Genomic DNA, 20,982 nt, shown 5'->3' on the forward strand with positions numbered 1-20,982 from the left:
TGTGATTTCCTCTCTAACACATACAAAAGTGTCATCTGAATAAAAACTATGTAAATTCCGAGGCAACGTCACATAATCGTCTTTTTCAGCCTAATTGACAAAACGAAATGTCGCCTATGTAAAAATTCTGGAGTCATAGCAAGCTGCACAAGAGAACCTCTAGGGGGAGATGTTAGCCAAGAAAATCTTACCACTCCTAGTCCAGACTACCCTGTTTACATCATTGCCTAACTCCCTGTGCACTCAGCCCAGAACTTCCTGCACCGCTGTTGATAAGAATCTTGCCAGGTTAAACATATTCTGTCATACATTTAGATGGTCTGTAATGTTTTGCTATAGTCAACAACTGTGTGCCTGTCCTTGTGACTTGTGTCTTTTTTTTTTTTTCTTTTGCTTCTGTTGATGTGGTGAATTACGTTTATGGACTTGCATGTGTTAAACCAGCCTTGTATCCCTGGTATGAAACCTACTTGATCATGACGAATTATTATTATTATTATTTTTTTTTTTTTTTGAGACAGAGCCTCAAGCTGTCACCCTGGGCAGAGTGCCGTGGCATCACAGCTCACTGCAACTTCCAACTCCTGGGGCTCAAGCGATTCTCCTGCCTCTGCCTCCCAGGTAGCTAGGACTACAGGTGCCCGCCACAACGCCCAGCAATTTTTTGGTTGCAGCCGTCATTGTTGTTCTGTGGGCCGGGGCTGGATTCGAACCCTCCAGCTCAGGTGTATGTGGCTGGCGCCTTAGCCGCTTGAGCTACAGGCGCCCAGCCCTGACTTGTGTCTTTTTAAAGGTCAAAATTCCAGAAGTATAGTTATGGAGGACCAAGAGATATCAGGTTCTGTGGATTTGACCTCAGATTCTGTGAGATACACAATCCAGACAAGCCTTCTGTTCTCTTCTACTGGTGCCCTGAATATGTAGTTCCTCCTGCTTGGAATGCTCCACTCCTCTTAATTAGGTGAGTCCTGCCTTCTTTAAGATGGAATCCAGGGCAGCGCCTGTGGCTCAGTGAGTAGGGTGCTGTCCCTATATACCAAGGGTGCCAGGTTCGAACCCAGCCCCGGCCAAACCGCAACAAAATGATAGCCGGGCATTGTGGTGGGGGCCTGTAGTCCCAGCTACTTGGGAGGCTGAGGCAAGAGAATTGCCTGAGCCCAACAGCTGGAGGTTGCTGTGAGCTGTAATGCTATGGCACTCTACCTAGGGCAAAAAAGTAAGACTCTGTCTCTAAAAAAAACAAAAATAATAGGGGTGGTGGCTGTGGCTCAAGGAGTAGGGCGCCGGCCCCATATGCCAGAGGTGGTGGGTTCAAACCCAGCCCTGGCCAAAAAAAAAAAATAATAATAATAATAAAATTAAAGCCACGCGGGCATTGTGGTGGTCACCTGTAGTCCCAGCTACTTGGGAGGCTGAGGCAAGAGAATCGCTTAAGCCCAAAGAGTTTGAGGTTGAGCTATGATGCCATGGCACTCTACCCAGGGCGACCACTTGAGACTCTATCTCAAAAAAAAGAAGAAGAACAAGGTATCCACTTCTGCTGTCAGTTGAAAAGTTCTGCATGCCTGTAAGGTCCATTTGCCCTACAGTGTTATTTCCTTTTTAATTTTCTGTCTACATGATATGGTCATTACTAAAAGTAAAGTGTTCCAGGAGAGTTAGGAGACTGCTGCACTTATATTGCTGTCTCTTTCTCCTTTCAAATCTGTTAAATGTTTGCTCTATATACTAGGTGCTCTGATGTTGGGTGCATATATATTTGTAAGTATTATATCTTCTTGTGGAATTGACTCTTTTGGCAGTATGTAATGACCTGTTGTGAGAGCTTTTCTCTTATTTTGATAGACATTTAGATGGCCCCTCATGTTTTGCTATAGGGAACAGCTATATATCTGCCCTGTGGCTTGCGTGAGTCTCTTTCTAAGTCATAATTCCAGAAGTACAATTATGGTGGGCCGGTAGAATTGTATCCTAAGCAGTTAGTTCCAAGTCTGTCTCCTCTACTACAGCCCCTTAAGGACAGGAACATATTGTTTTATTTTTTGTTTTATGCTAATGTGATTAGCATTGTTAGCATTGTGCCTGAAACATTTTTACTGCTCAATAAACATTTGTTGAATAATTGAGTGAATAAGTGAATAAATGAAAACAGAAGGTTTTTATGCCCAGAGAGCTGATGAGTAAATAGCTAGTTTCAATTTCAAATTCAGCTCCTTTTCTATTCCAAAGCTGTGAGTAGGCTTGATGTTTCCATGTAAGTCAAGGCATGGATACAGAGATCGCCCCCACACCAAGGGCAGGTACATCCATTATTTAGGGCTGACACTATAGAGCGGTTAACCATTTCTTGTACCCCTTGATTCAAGGGCTAATTTCTGCTTGTTAATTGTGAGGCTGCCAGCTTCATTAGCTGTGATTACTTTTATTTATTTATTTTTTATTGTTGGGGATTCATTGAGGGTACAAGAAACCAGGTTACACTGATTTGTTAGATAAAATCCCTCTTACAACCGTGTCTTGCCCCCAAAAGGTGTGGCACACACCAAGAACCCACCAGCCCCCTCCTTCCCTCTCTCTGTTCTTCCTTTCCCCACCCCTCCCTCCTTCTTTCTCTCTCTGCTGTCCTGTTCGTCCACCCCCACCATGTCATTAATTGTCATTAATAGTCCTCATATCAAAATTGAGTACATAGGTTTCGCTTCTCCATTCTTGTGAGGCTTTATTAAGAATAATGTGTTCCACTTCCATGCAGGTTAATACAAAGGCTGTAAAGTCTTCATTTTTTAAATGGCTGAATAGTAGTATTCCATGGTGCACATATACTACAGCTTGCTGATCCATTCCTAGATTGGTGGGCATTTAGGCTGTTTCCACATTTTGGCGATTGTAAATTGAGCCGCAATAAATAGTCTAGTGCAAGTATCCTTATGATAAAGGATTTTTTTTCCTTCTGGGTAGATGCCCAGTAATGAGACTGTAGGATCAAATGGGAGATCTAGCTTGAGTTCCTTGGGGTTCTCCATACTTCCTTCCAAAAAGGTTGTATTAGTTTGCAATCCCACCAGCAGTGTAAAAGTGTTCCCTTCTCTCCACATCCACGCCAGCATCTGCAGTTTTGAGATTTTGTGATGTGGACCATTCTCACTGGGGTTAGATGGTATCTCAGGGTGGTTTTGATTTGCATTTCTCTAATAATTCGGGATGATGAGCATTTTTTCATATGTTTGTTAGCCATTCGTCTGTCTTCTCTAGAGAAGGTTCTATTCATGTCTCTTGCCCATTGATATATGGGATTGTTGGCTTTTTTCATGTGGATTAATTTGAGTTCTCTATAGATCCTAGTTATCAAGCTTTTGTCTGATTCAAAATATGCAAATATCCTTTCCCATTGTGTAGATTGTCATTTGCTTTGCTTGTTGTCTCCTTAGCTGTACAGAAGCTTTTCAGTTTAATTAAGTCCCATTTGTTTATTTTTGTTGCTGTTGCAATTGCCATGGCAGTCTTCATCATGAAGTCTTTTCCCAGGCCACTATCTTGTCCAGTGTTTTTCCTATGCTTTCTTTGAGAATTTTTATTATTTCATGCCTTAAATTTAAGTCCTTTATCCATCTTGAATCAATTTTTGTGAGTGGAGAAAGGTGTGGGTCCAGTTTCAGTCTTTTACATGTGGATATCATCACTCGTATGTTTGGATGCTTCATAAAGTCCCATAATTCTGTTAGTGAACATTCTGCTTTCTCTTCGTTTCTGCCTCTTTAACTATCTGAGCTATCTCAAGAGCTTTGTCCTCTACCTCTGAGATTCTTTCTTCTGCATGGTCTAATCTGTTGTTGATACTTTCTATTGTGTCTTTAAGTTCTGTAATTGCTTCAATTCCTTCAGCTCTATATCCTTTCTATATTCTTCATATCATTCATCTCTTAATTTGATCCTGTTTTTGGATTTCCTTTTGGTTATTTTCCACTTTATCAGCAGTTTCCTTCATTATTTCCATCACTTCCTTCATTGTTTTCATCATGTGTATTCTAAATTCCCTTTCTGTCATTTCTAACATTTCTTTATAGGTGGAATCCTCTGCAGTAGCTTCTTCACGGTCCCTTGGTGGGAGGCGGTTGTTCTGGACTGGTTTTTCATGTTTCCAAGATTTTTCTGCTGATTCTTCCTCATGAGTGTTTTTTTTATCTATTTCCTTGCCCTAATTTTCCTTTCACATCTCCTTGCTCTTTAAGTTAAGCCTCTGGAGTAGGGTTCTGATGAGTCCTTTTGGTACAAGACCAGAAGGATGGGAAGACTGAAATGCAAGAAGGGAAAAAAGAAAATAAAAAAAGAAAGGAAAGAAAAAGAAAAGAGAGGGGGGTGAGTAAAAGGGAATATTAACAAAAAGAAGAGAGGCACAGAAAGTGGAAGATAGCAGTATAGGTGTACAGTAGGGTACTTTGACCCAACTTTAAAACCCCCCAACCTCTGGGGTTGCCAGGTTGGGTGGTTCCATTGAGATCAGGGTGGTCCCCTTGAGGTCAGCAGCTCTTTGCTAACCTGTTCAGACACAGTACCCTGCCTCCACCAAGTAGAGAGGAAAGACAAAAATGCTATAAATCAGGCTCGGCACCTGTAGCTCAAGCAGCTAAGGCACCAGCCACATACACCATAGCTGGTGGTTTTGAATCCAGTCTGGGCCTGCCAAACAACAATGACAAGTACTACAACCAAAAAAAATATTTGGGCATTGAGGTTGGCCCCTGTACTCCCAGCCACTTGGGAGGCTGAGGCAAAAGAATTGCTTAAGCCCAGGAGCTGGAGGTTGCTGTGAGCTGTGATGCTATGGCACTCTACCCAGGATGACAGCTTGAGGCTCTGTCTCAAAAATAAATAAATAAATAAAATAAAATAAAAGCTATAAATCAAACCAAAACAAGCAAACAGAAAACTTTATGGGATAAAATTGGGGGAAAAACCAAATAGTAGGGGTAGAAACACTAGCAAAAATGAAGTTCTAATTATTAAAGAAGGCAACAATGGAAAATTATATTTAAACTAGAAAAATGAAGAAAGAAAAGAAAAAAAGTGGGGGGATCTAGAGTGAAAAAAAAAAAAAAAAAAACCCAGCTTCTTTTCTGACGAAAAACACCAAATGGCGGATGACGCCGGTGCAGCGGGAGGGCCTGGAGGCCCCGGGGGCCCCGGAATGGGAGGCCGTGGTGGTTTACGTGGAGGCTTCGGCAGCGGCATCCGTGGCCGGGGTCGCGGCCGGGGTCGGGGCCGGGGCTGAGGCCGCGGAGCTCGCGGAGGCAAGGCCGAGGACAAAGAGTGGATGCCCGTCACCAAGCTGGGCCGCCTGGTCAAGGACATGAAGATCAAATCCCTCGAGGAGATATATCTTTTCTCTCTGCCCATTAAGGAATCTGAGATCATTGATTTTTTCTTGGGGGCATCTCTCAAGGATGAAGTTCTGAAGATTATGCCAGTGCAAAAACAGACCCGCGCTGGTCAGCGGACCAGGTTCAAGGCGTTTGTTGCTATTGGGGACTACAATGGTCACGTTGGTCTGGGTGTTAAGTGTTCCAAGGAAGTAGCCACTGCCATCCGAGGTGCCATCATCCTGGCCAAGCTCTCTATTGTCCCAGTGCGGAGAGGCTACTGGGGGAATAAGATTGGCAAGCCTCACACTGTTCCTTGCAAGGTGACAGGCCGCTGTGGCTCTGTGCTGGTACGTCTCATCCCTGCTCCTAGAGGAACTGGCATTGTCTCAGCGCCTGTGCCTAAGAAGCTGCTAATGATGGCTGGGATTGATGACTGCTACACTTCAGCCAGGGGCTGCACTGCCACCCTGGGCAACTTTGCCAAGGCCACTTTTGATGCCATTTCCAAGACCTACAGCTATCTCACTCCTGATCTCTGGAAAGAGACAGTGTTCACCAAGTCTCCTTACCAAGAATTCACTGACCATCTTGTCAAGACCCACACCAGAGTCTCTGTGCAGAGGACCCAGGCTCCAGCTGTGGCTACAACATAGGGTTTTTATGCAATAATAAAGTGAATTGAGTCTGTTTAAAAAAAAAAAAAAAAAAAAACCCAAAACAAAAACAAAGCAGTATATATATCTTACTGAATATTGTCTGGGCAACAGGGGATCTTCTGGGATCAATGCTGACATGGCTATATGAGATGGAGACAGAGGCGTCTGCTGATTTCTCAAACCCCACAGGGTGGAGAGCATAAATCTCTCCTCAGCCCACTTAAAAGGCTCTTTAAACTGCTAACCTTGGCTCAGCAGAAGCTTTCCCAGGAAAGCACTTGTTGCTGGGATCACTCCTAAAGTGGCTGTCCACTTACCCAGTGTGCCAAAACTGGTCTCACTGTATGCTCCTGAGGGCCAAGGCTGTAAGGCATCTCAGTTCCTGCCTTTAGGCTGCTGAGTCACTAGATTATTCACCCAAGGTCTCCGGCCTGATCCTTGCACTGTGACCCTGAGGATGGAGCTTGCCGGGGTAGTTCTCCCACAATGGCTCCACTGGGCCCACAGCCAAACACTATTAGCTCCGACTGGCTCAGCGGCTCAGTCTTGGCTCTAGACAGTGCTTAAAGTCCTCTGCACTCTTGCCCAGGTTCTCCCAAGACAGTTCAACTGAGTGCCAAGTCCAAAAAAACCCAAAACAGCTCACAGGTAAGGCCTTTCCAGTTTGCAGTCTCACTGCTGCTGTACTTACAGCTGGTGGCAGGATTAGACCGAACAAACACATGCAACCACTTGCCAGTACTCCACTGCTTTTGTCCCCCTCATTGGGTACAGAAGTTTCTCACTGACTCCCTGTGTCCCCAAAGGGATGTTTCTGGGTAGATCCCACCAGCCAGAGATGCCTGGAGTCTTCTCTCCCCAGTCTCACCTCAGCCACCATCTTGCTCCTCCCCTCTTTTTTTTTTTTTTTTTTTATAACAGAGTCTCACTTTGTCGCCTTCAGTAGAGTGTGATGGTGTCACAGCTCACAGCAGCCTCAAACTCTTGGGCTCAAATGATTCTCTTGCCTAAGCCTAAGTAGCTGAGTAGCTCAGACTACAGACGTCCGCCAAAATGCCCTGTTATTTTAAGAGGTGGGGTCTTGCTCTGGCTCAGACTGTTCTCAAACCTGTGAGCTCAAGCAATCCACCTGCCTTGGCCACCCAGAGTGCTGGGATCACGTGTGAGCCACCACGCCTGGCCTATTTTTTTTTTTTAATTCAGCACCCACATGGTGGAATGGGAAGCAGAGTAGAATACTGCGTGTTTGTGGCATATAGGAATTGGCAGATACATGTTTTCACATGGAGATTGTATTTCCTTTCATATTTGTGTTGCCTTCATTTCCTTTTTTTTCGGCAGGGGCTGGGTTTGAACCCACCACGTCCGGTATATGGGGCTGGTGCCCTACTCCTTTGAGCCATAGGCACCACCCTGCCTTCATTTCCTTAACATAAACACATCCTTAACTTGATGTCCTATCTCAGTTATTCCCCACTTCAATCCATCTTGCTTATTACCACAAGATGAATTTTCCTTTCTCTTTTCTTTTTTCTTTCTTTTCTTTTCTTTCTTTTTTTTTTTAAATTTTTTTTTTTTTTTTTAATTTCAGTGTGCTTGTTCATGTTTGTTTGAAGTACTCCTTTTTGTTGATTTTCTTCTTTCTCCTGCGGTGCTGGCTGTTTTTGATGTTGGTAGAGACGGGGTCTTACTCTGGCTGACTCCTGCTCATATGGGTTTTGAACCTCTGAGCTCAGGCAATCCACCCGCCTCGGCCTCCCACAGCGCTGGGACTACAGGCGTGGGCCACCACGCCCGGCCCTTTTCTTTTCTTTTTTTTTTGAAACAGAACCTCAAGCTGTTGCCCTGGGTAGAGTGCCATGTCATCACAGCTCACAGCAACCTCCAAGTCTTGGGCTCAAGTGATTCTCCTGCTTCTGCCTCCCAAGTAGCTGGGACTACAGGCGCCCACCACCACGCCCAGCTATTTTTTGGTTGCAGCCATCATTGTTGTTTGGCAGGCCCAGGCTGGATTGGAACCCGCCAGCTCAGGTGTATGTGGCTGGTGCCTTAGCTGCTTGAGCTCAGATTTTCCTTTTTCTGTCTCATATCTTTAGTGGTCCCCATTTCATAAAAGCTAAAGCCCCTTAGAGTGGCATTCAAGGCCTCAGTGCTATGATCTCAGTCTGTCTTTTGAACCATATCTACCATTACTCACCTTCCCAGACAAAGTGGCCTATTTTTCTTCATCTATCCAAATCCTTCATTATTCAGCCAAGTCCTTCCCTGCTGGGAAACTTTGAAACCTGCTGTAAGGGCTCATGTGGTTGTTTTCTTCCAAGCTGTGTGGGACACTGTTGGCCTTACTCCTCTCATCTTTGATGAGCCCAGCTAGCTTCACTGCAGCTTTTTTTTTTTTTGTAGAGACAGAGTCTCACTGTACCGTCCTCGGGTAGAGTGCCGTGGCCTCACACAGCTCACAGCAACCTCCAACTCCTGGGCTTAAGCGATTCTCCTGCCTCAGCCTCCCGAGTAGCTGGGACTACAGGCACCTGCCACAATGCCCGACTATTTTTTTTGGTTGCAGTTTGGCCGGGGCCGGGTTTGAACCTGCCACCCTCGGTATATGGGGCCGGCACCTTACTGACTGAGCCATAGGCGCCGCCCTTCACTGCAGCTTTTAAAAAAAAAAAAAACAATCCCTTCCAGCTCGGCGCCTGTGGCTCAAGCGGCTAAAGCGCCAGCCACATACACCTGAGCTGGCGGGTTTGAATCCAGCCCAGCCCGCCAAATAACAATGATGGCTGCAACCAAAAAAAAAAAATAGCCGGGTATTGTGGCGGGCACCTGTAGTCCCAGCAACTTGGGAGGTGGAGGCAGGAGAATCGCTTGAGCCCAGGAGTTAGAGGTTGCCCTGAGCTGTGCTGACACAGCACTCTACCCAGGGCAAAAGCTTGAGGCTCTGTCTCAAAAAAAAAAAAAAAAATCCCTTCCACTTGTTTTCTGAATTTGCCTAAGATTTACATTTTATCTCTTACAAGCACAGTTTAATTTCCAAAAGTAGGAACATGTCCTGACCCAGGTCTGTATTAGCAAAGCCTTCCATAGTAGCTTCCCATTGCTGAAGTGGATTAACATTCTGTTTCTCTGAATTCTTTAAAATGAGAACCAGGCACAGTGCTCTATAAATTTTAAGATTTAACATTTCCTTTCTTTTCTTCTTTTAGCCATACTTCCCATTGCCTCCAGCTGTTGCACCGAGGTTTCACATCATATTTCCAGAAGGCTTCTGGAAAGAGTGAATATGTGTCGCATCCAGAGAGCTGATGGGGACTGTGACTTAGCTGCTGTCATGTGAGTGCTCTTCAGCAGGGAGGTCTAAAGGTGCCCTGAGATGATTTCCCCGTCCAAGCAACAATAGGTTAGAAAGGGTTTACTTCTTTTTTTTTTTTTTTTGGCCGGGGCTGGGTTTGAACCCGCCACCTCCGGCATATGGGACCGGCGCCCTACACCTTGAGCCACAGGTGCCGCCCAGAAAGGGTTTACTTCATTGGCAACACAAACAATCATCTAGACAAGGGTGGGGAAAGTAAATATTGTGTCCTTTGGGCATCCATGTCCTGGACCCCACACCAGCCATCCAACTCCCCCCACTGGTGTGCTGTGGTTAGGGCTGCATGCCTCAGCCACCAGAAAACATTCACGACTTTCCTAAGCAAAATGAGGGAGACTCAAAATGAGAAAAACAAAACCCCAAACAGAAGGTGACTCTTACATTTCATGGCTTAAACAGTAACTTTTTCCAGGAAGGTTTATGGGTTTCTGTGTGCTCCACACAGTTTGTCATTATCAGGTTCAAAAACAAGTGTCAAAGTGTTCTGTACTTGTCACAGGTACCACCCACAAGTGCAATCAGACATGCCTTTCTCTGCTTTTGATTCTGGGGTGTTGGCTCATGGTGAACCCTTCCAAATCTACTCTGTGTAGAGTAGATTTATTTATATGTACCTAACATCTTTGCAGAGGCTCCAGCATCTGAACTGCATTGGTATGTAGCAAATCTGGATTCTGGCAACACGGCTGTGAGAAAGGCATAAACCGTCTCCCCGTTACATAAGGGAGAAAGCTGTGTCTGAGATTACATAGTCCCCCAGCCAGTGAAGGGTAGAAACAGGATATGAACCCAGGTCTCTTGGTTCAGAGCACTATATAGCCTCCAAGGTCATTCCAAGAGACTAACGATAAAATGCTCTCTCAAAAGACTGAATTTAGGGACCTGAAGGGCCATATGTTTCCTTAAGACCCCACCTCAGTCAAAGCCATCTCTTGGATTGATCGGTCTGGTGGTTTAGTCATTGCAAACCAGAATAACCTATGGCAGTCTAGGGCCTGCATACTAACCAGGTGCTTGCTGAGGGGAGCTTCAAGTTCCTACTTTCTTTGAATAACTTCCTTAGTATGTGCCTGGTCAAGACTGTACCAGTCTTTTATTTAGTGAACACTATTGGTAAAGTTGGAGAGTGAAAAATGCATAAGACTATTCATGGATAGGCAATGCTGTAGGTGATTAGAAACATATGAATATCTCTGTCGGGTAGACACAACTGAACTAAATCTGCCTGACATTGCTCTGGCTGTTCCCAGAAACACCAAATTTTCAGCTCCTCTCTATTCCTTCCACTTCATTGGCATACATCATCTTGGATTAAAAGAGACTTAAGAGCTATTAAGGGCTCCTGTGGAACTACCAGGAAGACTTTGAGAAAAAACATAGAAAGTTTCAGTGGTTGTATAAGAGTAAGAGAGAGATTCTGAGAGTTATCAGGGGATGCTACTGATAACAGGATCGTCAGATCAGTATCTCACACCTGGAATGAACAGGTGTGAAATAGGCTCTGAAAAGCACAGGGACAGAAATGACAGTCCATTTTGACAAGGGGAAATATATTCAAAAACATAAATCTTCATTTTAAAAAGAGCTCAGTTTTAATGAAAGAGGAACTATAAGTCAGTCTTCTGGGTCTAAAAATATTTTTTGAATTAAAAAAAATTTTTTTTCTTTTTCTTTTTTTCTTTTTTTGAGACAGAGTCTCAAGCTGTCGCCCCCTGGGTAGAGTGCCATAGCATTATAGCTCACAGCAACCTCCTCTTGGGCTTAAGCTATCCTCTTGCCCCAGGTTTTCTATTTTTAGTAGAGATGGGGTCTTGATTTTTGCTCAGGCTGGTCTCAAACTAGTGAGCTCAAGCTATCCACCCACCTCAGCTTCCCAGAGTGCTAGGATTACTGGGTCTATTAATACTTACCTTATTTAAGCAGAAATTTGTAAATTGACCCCTCTGTACTGATAAGAAAGCTAAAGAGTACAGAGTTGTTATGACCTGATCTCAAATTAGATTTAACTCTTTATTATTTTTTTAATTTTTTAATTTTTTTATTGTTGGGAATTTATTGAGGGAATTTTTTTTTCTTTTTTTTTGCAGTTTTTTTGGCCAGGGCTGGGTTTGAACCCACTAACTCCAATATATGGGGCTGGCGCCCTACTCTTTGAGCCACAGGCGCCACCCCCATTGAGGGAGTTTTTTAATTTTTTAAATTATGGATTCTCTCTGTTGTGCTTTCTAATGTTCAACATAAAGATTCTCTTGTTTTCAAACTGTTTTAATACAGAGCACATCTTTATTTATTTATTTTTTATGAGACAGAGCCTCAAGCTGTTGCCCTGGGTATAGTGCTGTGGCACAAGCGATTCTCCGCCTCCCAAGTAGCTGGGACTACAGGCGCCTGCCACATGCCCGGCTAATTTTTGGTTGCAGCCATCATTGTTGTTTGGCAGGCCAGGACTGGATTCGAACCCACTAGCTCAGGTATATGTGGCTGGTGCCTTAGTTGCTTAAGCCACAGGCCCCGAGCCAGAGCACTTCTTTATTCATGTAAATATCCCTTGATCTTGAGTGTGTAAAAAAGACTTCAAAGTTTGAGAAAGGTGTTTAAGATGCAGAGAACATTGTTAACATTGGAATTCCCAAATAGCATGCATTAACAATAGCAGTGAACTCTCTCAGTTTCTTTTCCTTTTCTGCTTAGAAAGAGGTCCTTTGTTTCACACCCTTTAATAATCATTTTTTTTTTTTTTTGAGACAGAGTCTCACTTTGTTGCTCTCAGTAGAGTGCCTTGATGTCATAACTCACAGCAACCTGAAACTCTTGGGTTCAAGTGATTCTCTTGCCTCAGCCTCCCAAGTAGGTAGCTTGGACCACAGGTGCCCGCTATAACGCCCAACTATTTTTTTTTTTAGAGATGGGGTCTCACTCTTACTCAGGCAGGTCTCAAACTCCTGAACTCAAGCAATCTACCTCCTTTGGCCTCCCAGAGTGCTAGGTGTGAGCCACGACATCTGGTCAAATTGAAGGGTTTTGAATAAAGTTATCAGGGAAGCTTGAGCAGTTTTTCAGATGTTGTTGTGAAGGGTTGTCGTGTGTAGAAGAACGGTAAAGAAATAAAGTTTCTGGGCGGCGCCTGTGGCTCAAAGGAGTAGGGCGCCGGCCCCATATGCCGGAGGTGGCGGGTTCAAACCCAGCCCTAGCCAAAAACTGCAAAAAAAAACAAACAAAAAAAAAAAAGAAAAGGAAAGAAAGTTTAGGGGAAATTAAATCCGTAATGACTATGGCAGGACCAACCCTCTAGATCCATGAAACTGCCTCCAGCTACCCTCCTGTGGTTTAAAAAACAAAAACAAATCAGAGGATTACCTTCATAATTTCTTGGGAGTCAAAACTCTCCACAGAGAAATTCACAACAGGGAGAGTGGGAATCAGTGCCCATCATAATACCATGGAGCTGGGGTAGGGGAGGGAGTATAGAATCAGCTACCCTACCTCCTTTCCCAACATTACTGCATCCCAATGAAATACACATGGGAAAAAGTAGCGGTTTAAGCAATTTTTAGACTTTAGGATTCTAAAACATAATAGCTTTTTACACCGGGGAGCTATGTTCTGGTAGCTGATTTTTTTTTTTTTTTTTTTTTTGGTAGAGTCAGAGTTTCACTTTATCACCCTGGGTAGAGTGCTGTGGCCTCACACAGCTCACAGCAACCTCTTAACTCCTGGGCTTAGGGGATTCTCCAAGGTGGGGCGGCACCTGTGGCTCAGTGGATAGGGCACCGGGCCTACATACGGAGGGTGGCAGGTTCAAACCCGGCCTGGCCAAATTGCAACAAAAAAATAGCCAGGTGTTGTGGTGGGCACCTGTAGTCCCAGCTACTCGGGAGACTGAGGCAAGAGAATTGCATAAGCCCAGGAGTTGAAGGTTGCTGTGAGCTGTGTGACGCCACAGCACTCTACCCAGGGTGATAAAGTGAGACTCTGTCTCTACAAAAAAAAAAAAAGACAGTCCACCATAGTGCTTGTTGCCTGTTTTTCTAGGGCCCATCATCTCTCTGAGTCTTCTGCCTATATTTGCCCCATCCCATTCTCTCCTTTGGCCCCATTGCCATTATTTTAATAATAGAGTTGAGTCCTACTTTTCTCTTGTGTAACTCATGGACTTATCTGCATGTCACTGAAATCTTTATGTGTTTAGGTTCCTGCAGATACCACAGGGAGAGGAGACTGTACTAATGCTCTTGTTTTTTTTTTTTTTTTTTTTTTTTTTTGTAGAGACAGAGTCTCACTTTATGGCCCTCGGTAGAGTGCCATGGCCTCACACAGCTCACAGCAACCTCCAACTCCTGGGCCTAAGCGATTCTCTTGCCTCAGCCTCCCAAGTAGCTGGGACTACAGGCGCCCGCCACAACGCCCGGCTATTTTTTGGTTGCAGTTTGGCCGGGGCCGGGTATGAACCTGCCACCCTCGGTATATGGGGCCGGCGCCTTACTGACTGAGCCACAGGCGCCGCCCAATGCTCTTGTTTTTTAGGTTGTTCTTTCCTCTGCAGCAGTGCTATAGCCAAGTTTTCTTCTATAATAGCCAACCAATTGGCCACGGTGAGAATTAGCTTTTCTTTTGAAAACCTCTCAATCTAATCAGTTAGGGCATGTATTGTCCTCTTAAGATGCCCCACTTCTTTCACATTACCATTCCCTTCATGCTGGGTTTATTATACTAGAGATCATTTACAGCTTTCCTCATTTCCCCCCCTTTTCAAGAGTCCCCATTTAGCTGGTAATGATTCCAGTTAGGTCACCTGGAAAAATGGCGGCCTACTTCTCATCTTCCTGTTTCTTCCCTGAATGACAGATATATCTGGACACTGAAACATGGCATATGTAAGGCCAGAGGTATTTGTACCATTTGATAAAAGCTGATGGCCCTTGGTGGAGAATGAAAAGTAACAATATCTTTTTTTTTTTGGTTATTGGCCAGGGCTGGGTTTGAACCCGCCACCTCTGGCGTATGGGACCGGCGCCCTACTCCTTGAGCCACAGGCACCACCCAACAATATCTTTTATAACAAGAAATTCTTCTAGTTACCAGAAATTGTAGATTGTTCCCTAAGGTTCTTCCACCCCAGTGTGAAAACTTCATATAGAAAAATAAAAATGAAAGCAAATTCTGAGCTGTGGAATAAATCTATATTGTAGTAAAATGTTAATAAATGCCTAGAATTTTTCTTTTCTTTTTCTTTTCTTTTCTTTTTCTTTTTGCAGTTTTTGGCCAGGGCTGGGTTTGAACCCACCACTTCCAGCATATGGGGCAGGTACCCTACCCCTTTGAGCCACAGGCCCCGCCTTTTGTTTTGTTTTGTTTTAAGAGACAGAGTCTTACTTTGTTGCCCTCGGTAGAGTGCCATGGCGTCAGAACTCACAGCAACCTCCAACAGTTGGGCTTAGGCGATTCTCTTACCTCAGCCTCCCAAGTAGCTGGGACTACAGGCATCTGCCACAACACCCGGCTATTTTTTTTTTTTTTATTGTTGTTACAGTTTGGCTGGAGTCAAATTTTAACCCACTACCTTTGGTATATGGGGCTGGCGCCCTACTCACTGAGCCACAGGCACCACCCGCTTAGAATATTTTAATGAATTGTTTTATTGGAAACAAAAGCAGACTGTCCTTATTTTGAACAATTTTCACTCAACCAACAGTGAGTTGGTTAATGCCTAGTACTTTTCTCTTTTTTTTTTTTTTCTGAGACAGAGTCTCACTATGTCGCCCTGAACAGAGTAACATGGCTTCATAGTTAATAGCAACATCAGGGCGGCGCCTGTGGCTCAGTCGGTAAGGCGCCAGCCCCATATACTGAGGGTGGTGGGTGGGTTCAAACCCGGCTCCAGCCGAACTGCAACCAAAAAATAGCTGGGCGTTGTGGCGGGGGCCTGTAATCCCAGCTACTCGGGAGGCTGAGGCAAGAGAATCGCTTAAGCCCAGGAGTTGGAGGTTGCTGTGAGCTGTATGATGCCATGGCACTCTACCAAGGGCCATAAGGTGAAACTCTGTCTCTACAAAAAAAAAAAAATAATAACAACCTCAAACTCTTGGGCTTCAGTGATTCTCTTGCCTCAGCCTCTCAGGTAGCTGGGACTACAGATGCCTGCCACAACGCCTGGCTATTTTTTGGTTGCAGTTGTCATTGTTGTTTGGCAGGCCCGGGCTGGATTCGAAACCTCAAGCTCCAGTGTATGTGGCTGGCACCCTCGCTGCTGAGCTGCAGGTGCCGAGCCAATGCTTTTGGACACTTCAGTACACTTGTAGTCTATTCCTCCCTCAAGGAGTTTAACTCTAGTAGGAGAGATGAGACAAGTACTCAAATAAAAGACAGAATAAGCTAGTGCCTAAAGAGAAGTGACATGATCTGTGCACCTGCACCACTAAGATGGGACAAAAGGGACTCTTTAAAAGCTTTTATGAATGTGAAGGCACCCACAGGGAACTTGTACTTATAATCTGATACAATTCTCAATATGTGACACAGAGAAAGGTGAAAACCCATATGTATATTACAACCTCACGGAGCCCTCCACCACAGTACAATTAAGGCCTGAGTAGAGAAGGCCCAAGAAGAGTCACAGTCCCTGAAATCTGAATGCTGGTCCAGACCAGGGAAATAGGAAAGCCCAGCCAGGTGACTCTGAAGTTTAATGCCTGCAGTGCCATGAGAAGGGATTGCAGCGTTACGTGCTGGGAAAGAAACTATAGGACAGATCAGAGATACCTCTGTGCCTTAGATTTTACAGAAAGGTGGTACAAATGGTGAAAATGTATGGTGAAGGCACTTGAGGCTCAGTGGCTAGGGCGTCAGCCCCAGGTTCAAAACCAGCCTGGGCCTGCCAAGCAACAATGACAGCAACCAAAAAATAGCTTGGTGTTGTGGCAGACGCCTGTAGTCCCAGCTGCTTGGGAGGCTGAGGCAAGAGAATCGCTTAAGCCCAAGAGTTGGAGGTTGCTGTGAACTCTGACGCTATGGCACTCTACCCAGGGCGACAGCTTGAAGCTCTGTCTCAAAATAAATAAATAAATAAATAAATAAATAAATAAATATATATATAGAGAGAGAGAGAAAGAGAGAGAGAGTCTTAAAAGAGGGAATGAGAGAGGATATCCAGAAAAAGTAAGATCTAAGAGAAGAGAGGTCTTCTCAAGGAGAACCTAAGGATACACCTGCAAGGTCCTCCCAGTGGTGACTCAGCTCTTAGGAATTTGTAGAAACTTAACTTCCTGAGACCTGGAAACTTAAGTTTGCTTTGGATTCTGCAAAAGCTGGAGCCAGCTTCTCCAGCTTGATTCAAATTGATGAATGAGAAAGGTACCGGTGGGCTGGAACTTTGTGACTGGGGATAAAAAAGAAGACTGAGCCAGCCGGCCATTTTGAATTCTTCTGTGCCATAGCTCCACCAGCTGAAGTAAAGCCCTTCCTCTTTAAAAAAAAAAAAAGAACAAGGCGATGTGACTCTCACCATGAAGACACAAAGGAAAAAAGAAGGCATTTAGCTAAGAGGATTCAGAAAAACCTCATGAGGAAGGCTATGTCTGAGGTGGGCAGTGGGGATGAATTCGTTTTGGGGGGTGAAGCTTGGTGTCAGGGAAGAGTTACTTTCACTTGATTTTTATTATCGTTCCTCTACCCCTCCCTCTTTATCCAATTCCTTCTCCTCCTTTTTTTTTTTTAATACTTTCTGCTGATAGCTGAGGACCCACAAGCAGCAGAGTAAAGTCAAGATAGAAACTTGAGGTGCTCAAGTGAGGATTCAGTCCCTAAGAAAATAATGTCCAAAAGTGGGAGCTGCCTATAAGTCACTGAGTTGTTATTTATCTGTATTTTCTATCAGTGATTTGTATTCTTCCTTCCTTGGCAGCCTTCATGTCAAACGCAGAAGAATCTGTGCCAGCCCACACAACCATACTATTAAGCAGTGGATGAAAGCAGCCGAGAAAAATGGAAAAGGCAACCTTTGCCATAAGAAAAAACCCCAAGGCAAGAGGAACAGTAACAGGGCACATCAGAGGAAACATGGAATCTATGGCCCTAAAACTCCTTATTAGAGAGTTTACAAAGGAATCTACAGAGATGATCCCACCAGTGAACTTGGCCATGGTTGGTTATAAATTTGTCACCTGAATTTTCCTTATTGGCAGGCAACAGATTTTAAAAAATGAATAATTGTACAATATGCAAATGTAGCCAATAATATATTTAACTGAAAAATGAAATGGAAAGAGCATGTAGATATAATTTCTCCAACTTTTTTATTAGGAAGTTTTCCAGACCTATAGAGAAATTAAAAGGATGGCATGATGAATACCTATATATCTTTCATCTATTTTAATCATTGTTATTTTGCCACATTTTCTCTCTCTCTTCTCCTTTGTATGTGTATTTATAAAATATTGTATATATATCACTTTTTTGCTAAATCATTTGAGAATAAGTTGCAAACATCATGACACTTCAGTCCTAATTTCTTTTTGATATATAACTTGGCATCCCCCAAAGGATAAAGACATTTACCCACATAATCACATTGTCAGTTTTATACCTAAAAAATTAATAATTTTACCATATATAGATACATATATATGTACACACACACATATATATAAAGAGAGAGAGAGTGTGTTCATATTCAAATTTCACCAATTATTTTCAGAGCATTTTACATAGTTTTTTCACAAGCAATCAAAGTTGACATATTGCGATTGTTTTATTTCTTTATTATCTTTCTTTTTTTTTTTGTAGAGACAGAGTCTCACTTTATAGCCCTCGGTAGAGTGCCGTGGCCTCACACAGCTCACAGCAACCTCCAACTCCTGGGCTTGAGCGATTCTCTTGCCTCAGCCTCCCGAGTAGCTGGGACTACAGGCACCCGCCACAACGCCCGGCTATCTTTATTATCTTTCAATCTAAGAAAATCTCTCAGCTTTTTTTTTTCCTTCTATTTCATATTCTGGGTTTCTCTGATTGTTTTCTTATGATCAGGTTTATATTTAACATTAAGAATTTCCTATGTGAATTTGTAGACTTCTTATTGTGCCATTTAGAGTTCATGAACAGTAGATTTATTTTCTAAATAGAAAAGTTTAAGCTGAATACCACTTTAAAACACCTAGTTTGAGTAGCTACTGTTGTTTCTATTGGCAAATTCTGATGCTGAAAAAAAATGTCTGCCTTGCCCCTCAGAACTTTCTGCCTCCCAGTCTGGGAGCTTCATTGGGGTGCAGAGGTCCGTCCCGTGGGGCAGATTTTACACTCTGCCTAAACATGGAGTCTACATCGTTTGACTCCTACTTTTCCCAATACTCTGTGAGCCAATTCCTATTGTGCCACACCTCTTCTGGCTTCCTTTTTGTCCACGGAGACTTTGAGATACATAGTAAGAGCCCAATTTTATAAACAGCCAATAGAGAGGACACTTCAGTCCTAATTTATTTTTGATTTATAACTTGGCATCCCCCCAAGAATAAAGACACATCTATCAGGCATCAGGAGTCTTGGGCCTGCCTGCTAGCTAGTCCCAGGCAGTGATATAAAGATGATACGGAGTACCAATGGAACACACAGAATTCTGAGCCTGACGTAGATTAAATACCCACAAGACTGGCAAAATTAGTGTAACTCTCATTGACACTAATATCACATGTGATTTATTTATTCTCACCAATAATCCTGTAAGCTTTGTATTAATATTTCCACTTTATGGATAGGGAAACTTGAGACTTCTAGAGGTAAAATGACTTCCCCAAGGTCACACAGTAAGTGGTAGAGATAAGCCTCTAAGTCTTTCAAGCAACAAATTATTTTCTTTTCTTTTTTTTTTGCAGTTTTTGGCCAAGGCTGGGTTTGAACCCACCACCTCTGGCATATGGGGCCGGCACCCTACTCCTTTGAGCCACAGCCACTGCCCCAACAAATTATTTTCAATTTTGTCTCTTTGCTCAGCCCAGATCCACAATTGGGTGCCAGCCATAATACACCGGAGCTGGTGGTTTCGAATCCAACCCGGGCCTGCCAAACAACAATGACAACTACAACCAAAAAATAGCCAGCCATTGTGGTGGGTGCCTATAGTCCTAGCTACTTGGGAGGCTGAGGCAAGAGAATCGCTTAAGCTCAAGAGTTTGAAGTTGCTGTGAGATGTGATTACACGGCACTGTACTGAGGGCAGCATAGTGAGACTCTGTCTCAAAAAAAAAGAAATCAAAATGCAACTGAAGGGCGGCGCCTGTGGCTCAGTGAGTAGGGTGCCGATCCCAGATACCGAGGGTGGAGGGTTCAAACCCGGCCCCGGCCAAACTGCAACAAAAAATAGCGGGCATTGTGGCGGGCACCTGTGGTCCCAGCTACTGGGGAGGCTGAGGCAAGAGAATCGCCTAAGCCCAGGAGCTGGAGGTTGCTGTGAGCTGTGATGGCACAGCACTCTTACCAAGGGCGATAAAGTGAAACTCTGTCTCTACAAAAAAAAAATGCAATTGAAACTTTGTTTGAGGAAAGTGTACCTGAGAGACCAGATTCTTAAATAAATTGCATTTTATAGGCTGTCACAAGTGCTTACTAAAATATTGTATCGCTGTTACTATACTAGGTACTATTATTGTACTGTGAGTAAATACCGTTACTGTTCACTGCCACTGTTATGAGTAAATGACCCAGGTCACTCCCCTAAGTTTTCTTTTTGTAAAAAAAACTGTATTTTATATTAAAGTAATACAGGTTTGTGGTAAAAGAAAATCAAAAGTACAGAAAGATTTATAATAAAAATAATATCCTCTACAATAACATCCCTGTTCCCAGTCCTACTCCTTAAGGCAACCTCTCTTAACCCTTCTAGAAGTTTGAATTCAAGTGATTACCCACATAATTTCAAATGAAATGCTTAAAGTATGATTTATTTGTTGCTTTGTGGCAGTATCTATTGCCTCCTTATTACTCCCCACTTCCCTTCCCTTTTCCTTTCCTCACCCTAGGGCTTATGTTTTATTACTGTTATATTTCTTTGTTTTTATAACTTTGAATAATATACCCACTCTCCATTCATTAATATTTATGTAAGTTAAAGATAATATATCATACTCTTTTCCTTTTCCTCTTATCTTCCTATTTCTCATCTTGTGCTTTACATCAGCTATACTTTTTTTTTTTTTTTTTTGAGATAGGATCTTGCTCTGTCACTCAGGCTGGAGTGCAGTGGCACCATCATATCTTGCTGCAACCTCAAACTCATGGACTCAAGTGATCCTCCTGCCCTAGCCTCCTGCATAGCTGGGACTTTCGGGCATGTACCACTACACCCAGCTTATTTTTGTATTTTTTGTAGAAATGGGGTCTCTCTCTTGCTCAGGCTACATCAACTATACATTTACATGCCTGAGGTTGATAACTGTAACTCTGTACTGTAATAATAATCAACTTTCATGCTTTATTTATTTATTTTGAAATGCAGTCATACTATGTCACCCTTGGTAGAGTGCCATGGCATCACAGCTCAAAGCAACCTCAAACTCTTGAGCTTAAGCGATTCTCTTGCCCCAGCCTCCCAAGCACCTGAGACTAC

At 43.5% G+C, this 20,982-nt stretch overlaps 1 protein-coding gene and 1 pseudogene across 7 annotated transcripts in view; both read left to right on the forward strand.

Annotated features, from left to right (window-relative positions):
- Window positions 1–20,716, forward strand: part of CCL28 (C-C motif chemokine ligand 28) — a 46,396-nt gene extending 25,680 nt beyond the window's left edge. For 3 of the 6 annotated variants that reach the window (XM_053591231.1, XM_053591221.1, XM_053591238.1), the window contains exons 2-3: window positions 9,223–9,349; window positions 17,290–20,715. In XM_053591231.1, coding sequence (XP_053447206.1) covers window positions 9,223–9,349; window positions 17,290–17,476 — 314 coding nt within the window. In that variant the 3' untranslated portion in view covers window positions 17,477–20,715. Of the gene's footprint in view, window positions 1–521; window positions 622–793; window positions 962–9,222; window positions 9,350–17,289 lie in introns of all 6 variants that reach the window. The other 3 variants (XM_053591264.1, XM_053591246.1, XM_053591256.1) reach the window with 2 other exon arrangements.
- LOC128585826 (40S ribosomal protein S2-like) lies at window positions 5,129–6,043 on the forward strand (annotated as a pseudogene). Its single transcript, XR_008380121.1, has one exon. The product of XR_008380121.1 is annotated as a 40S ribosomal protein S2-like (transcript).
- Window positions 20,717–20,982: the final 266 nt, after the last annotated feature.

This window comes from Nycticebus coucang, chromosome 1 (genome assembly GCF_027406575.1).
Source record: "Nycticebus coucang isolate mNycCou1 chromosome 1, mNycCou1.pri, whole genome shotgun sequence".
Classification (NCBI taxonomy): domain Eukaryota; kingdom Metazoa; phylum Chordata; class Mammalia; order Primates; family Lorisidae; genus Nycticebus; species Nycticebus coucang.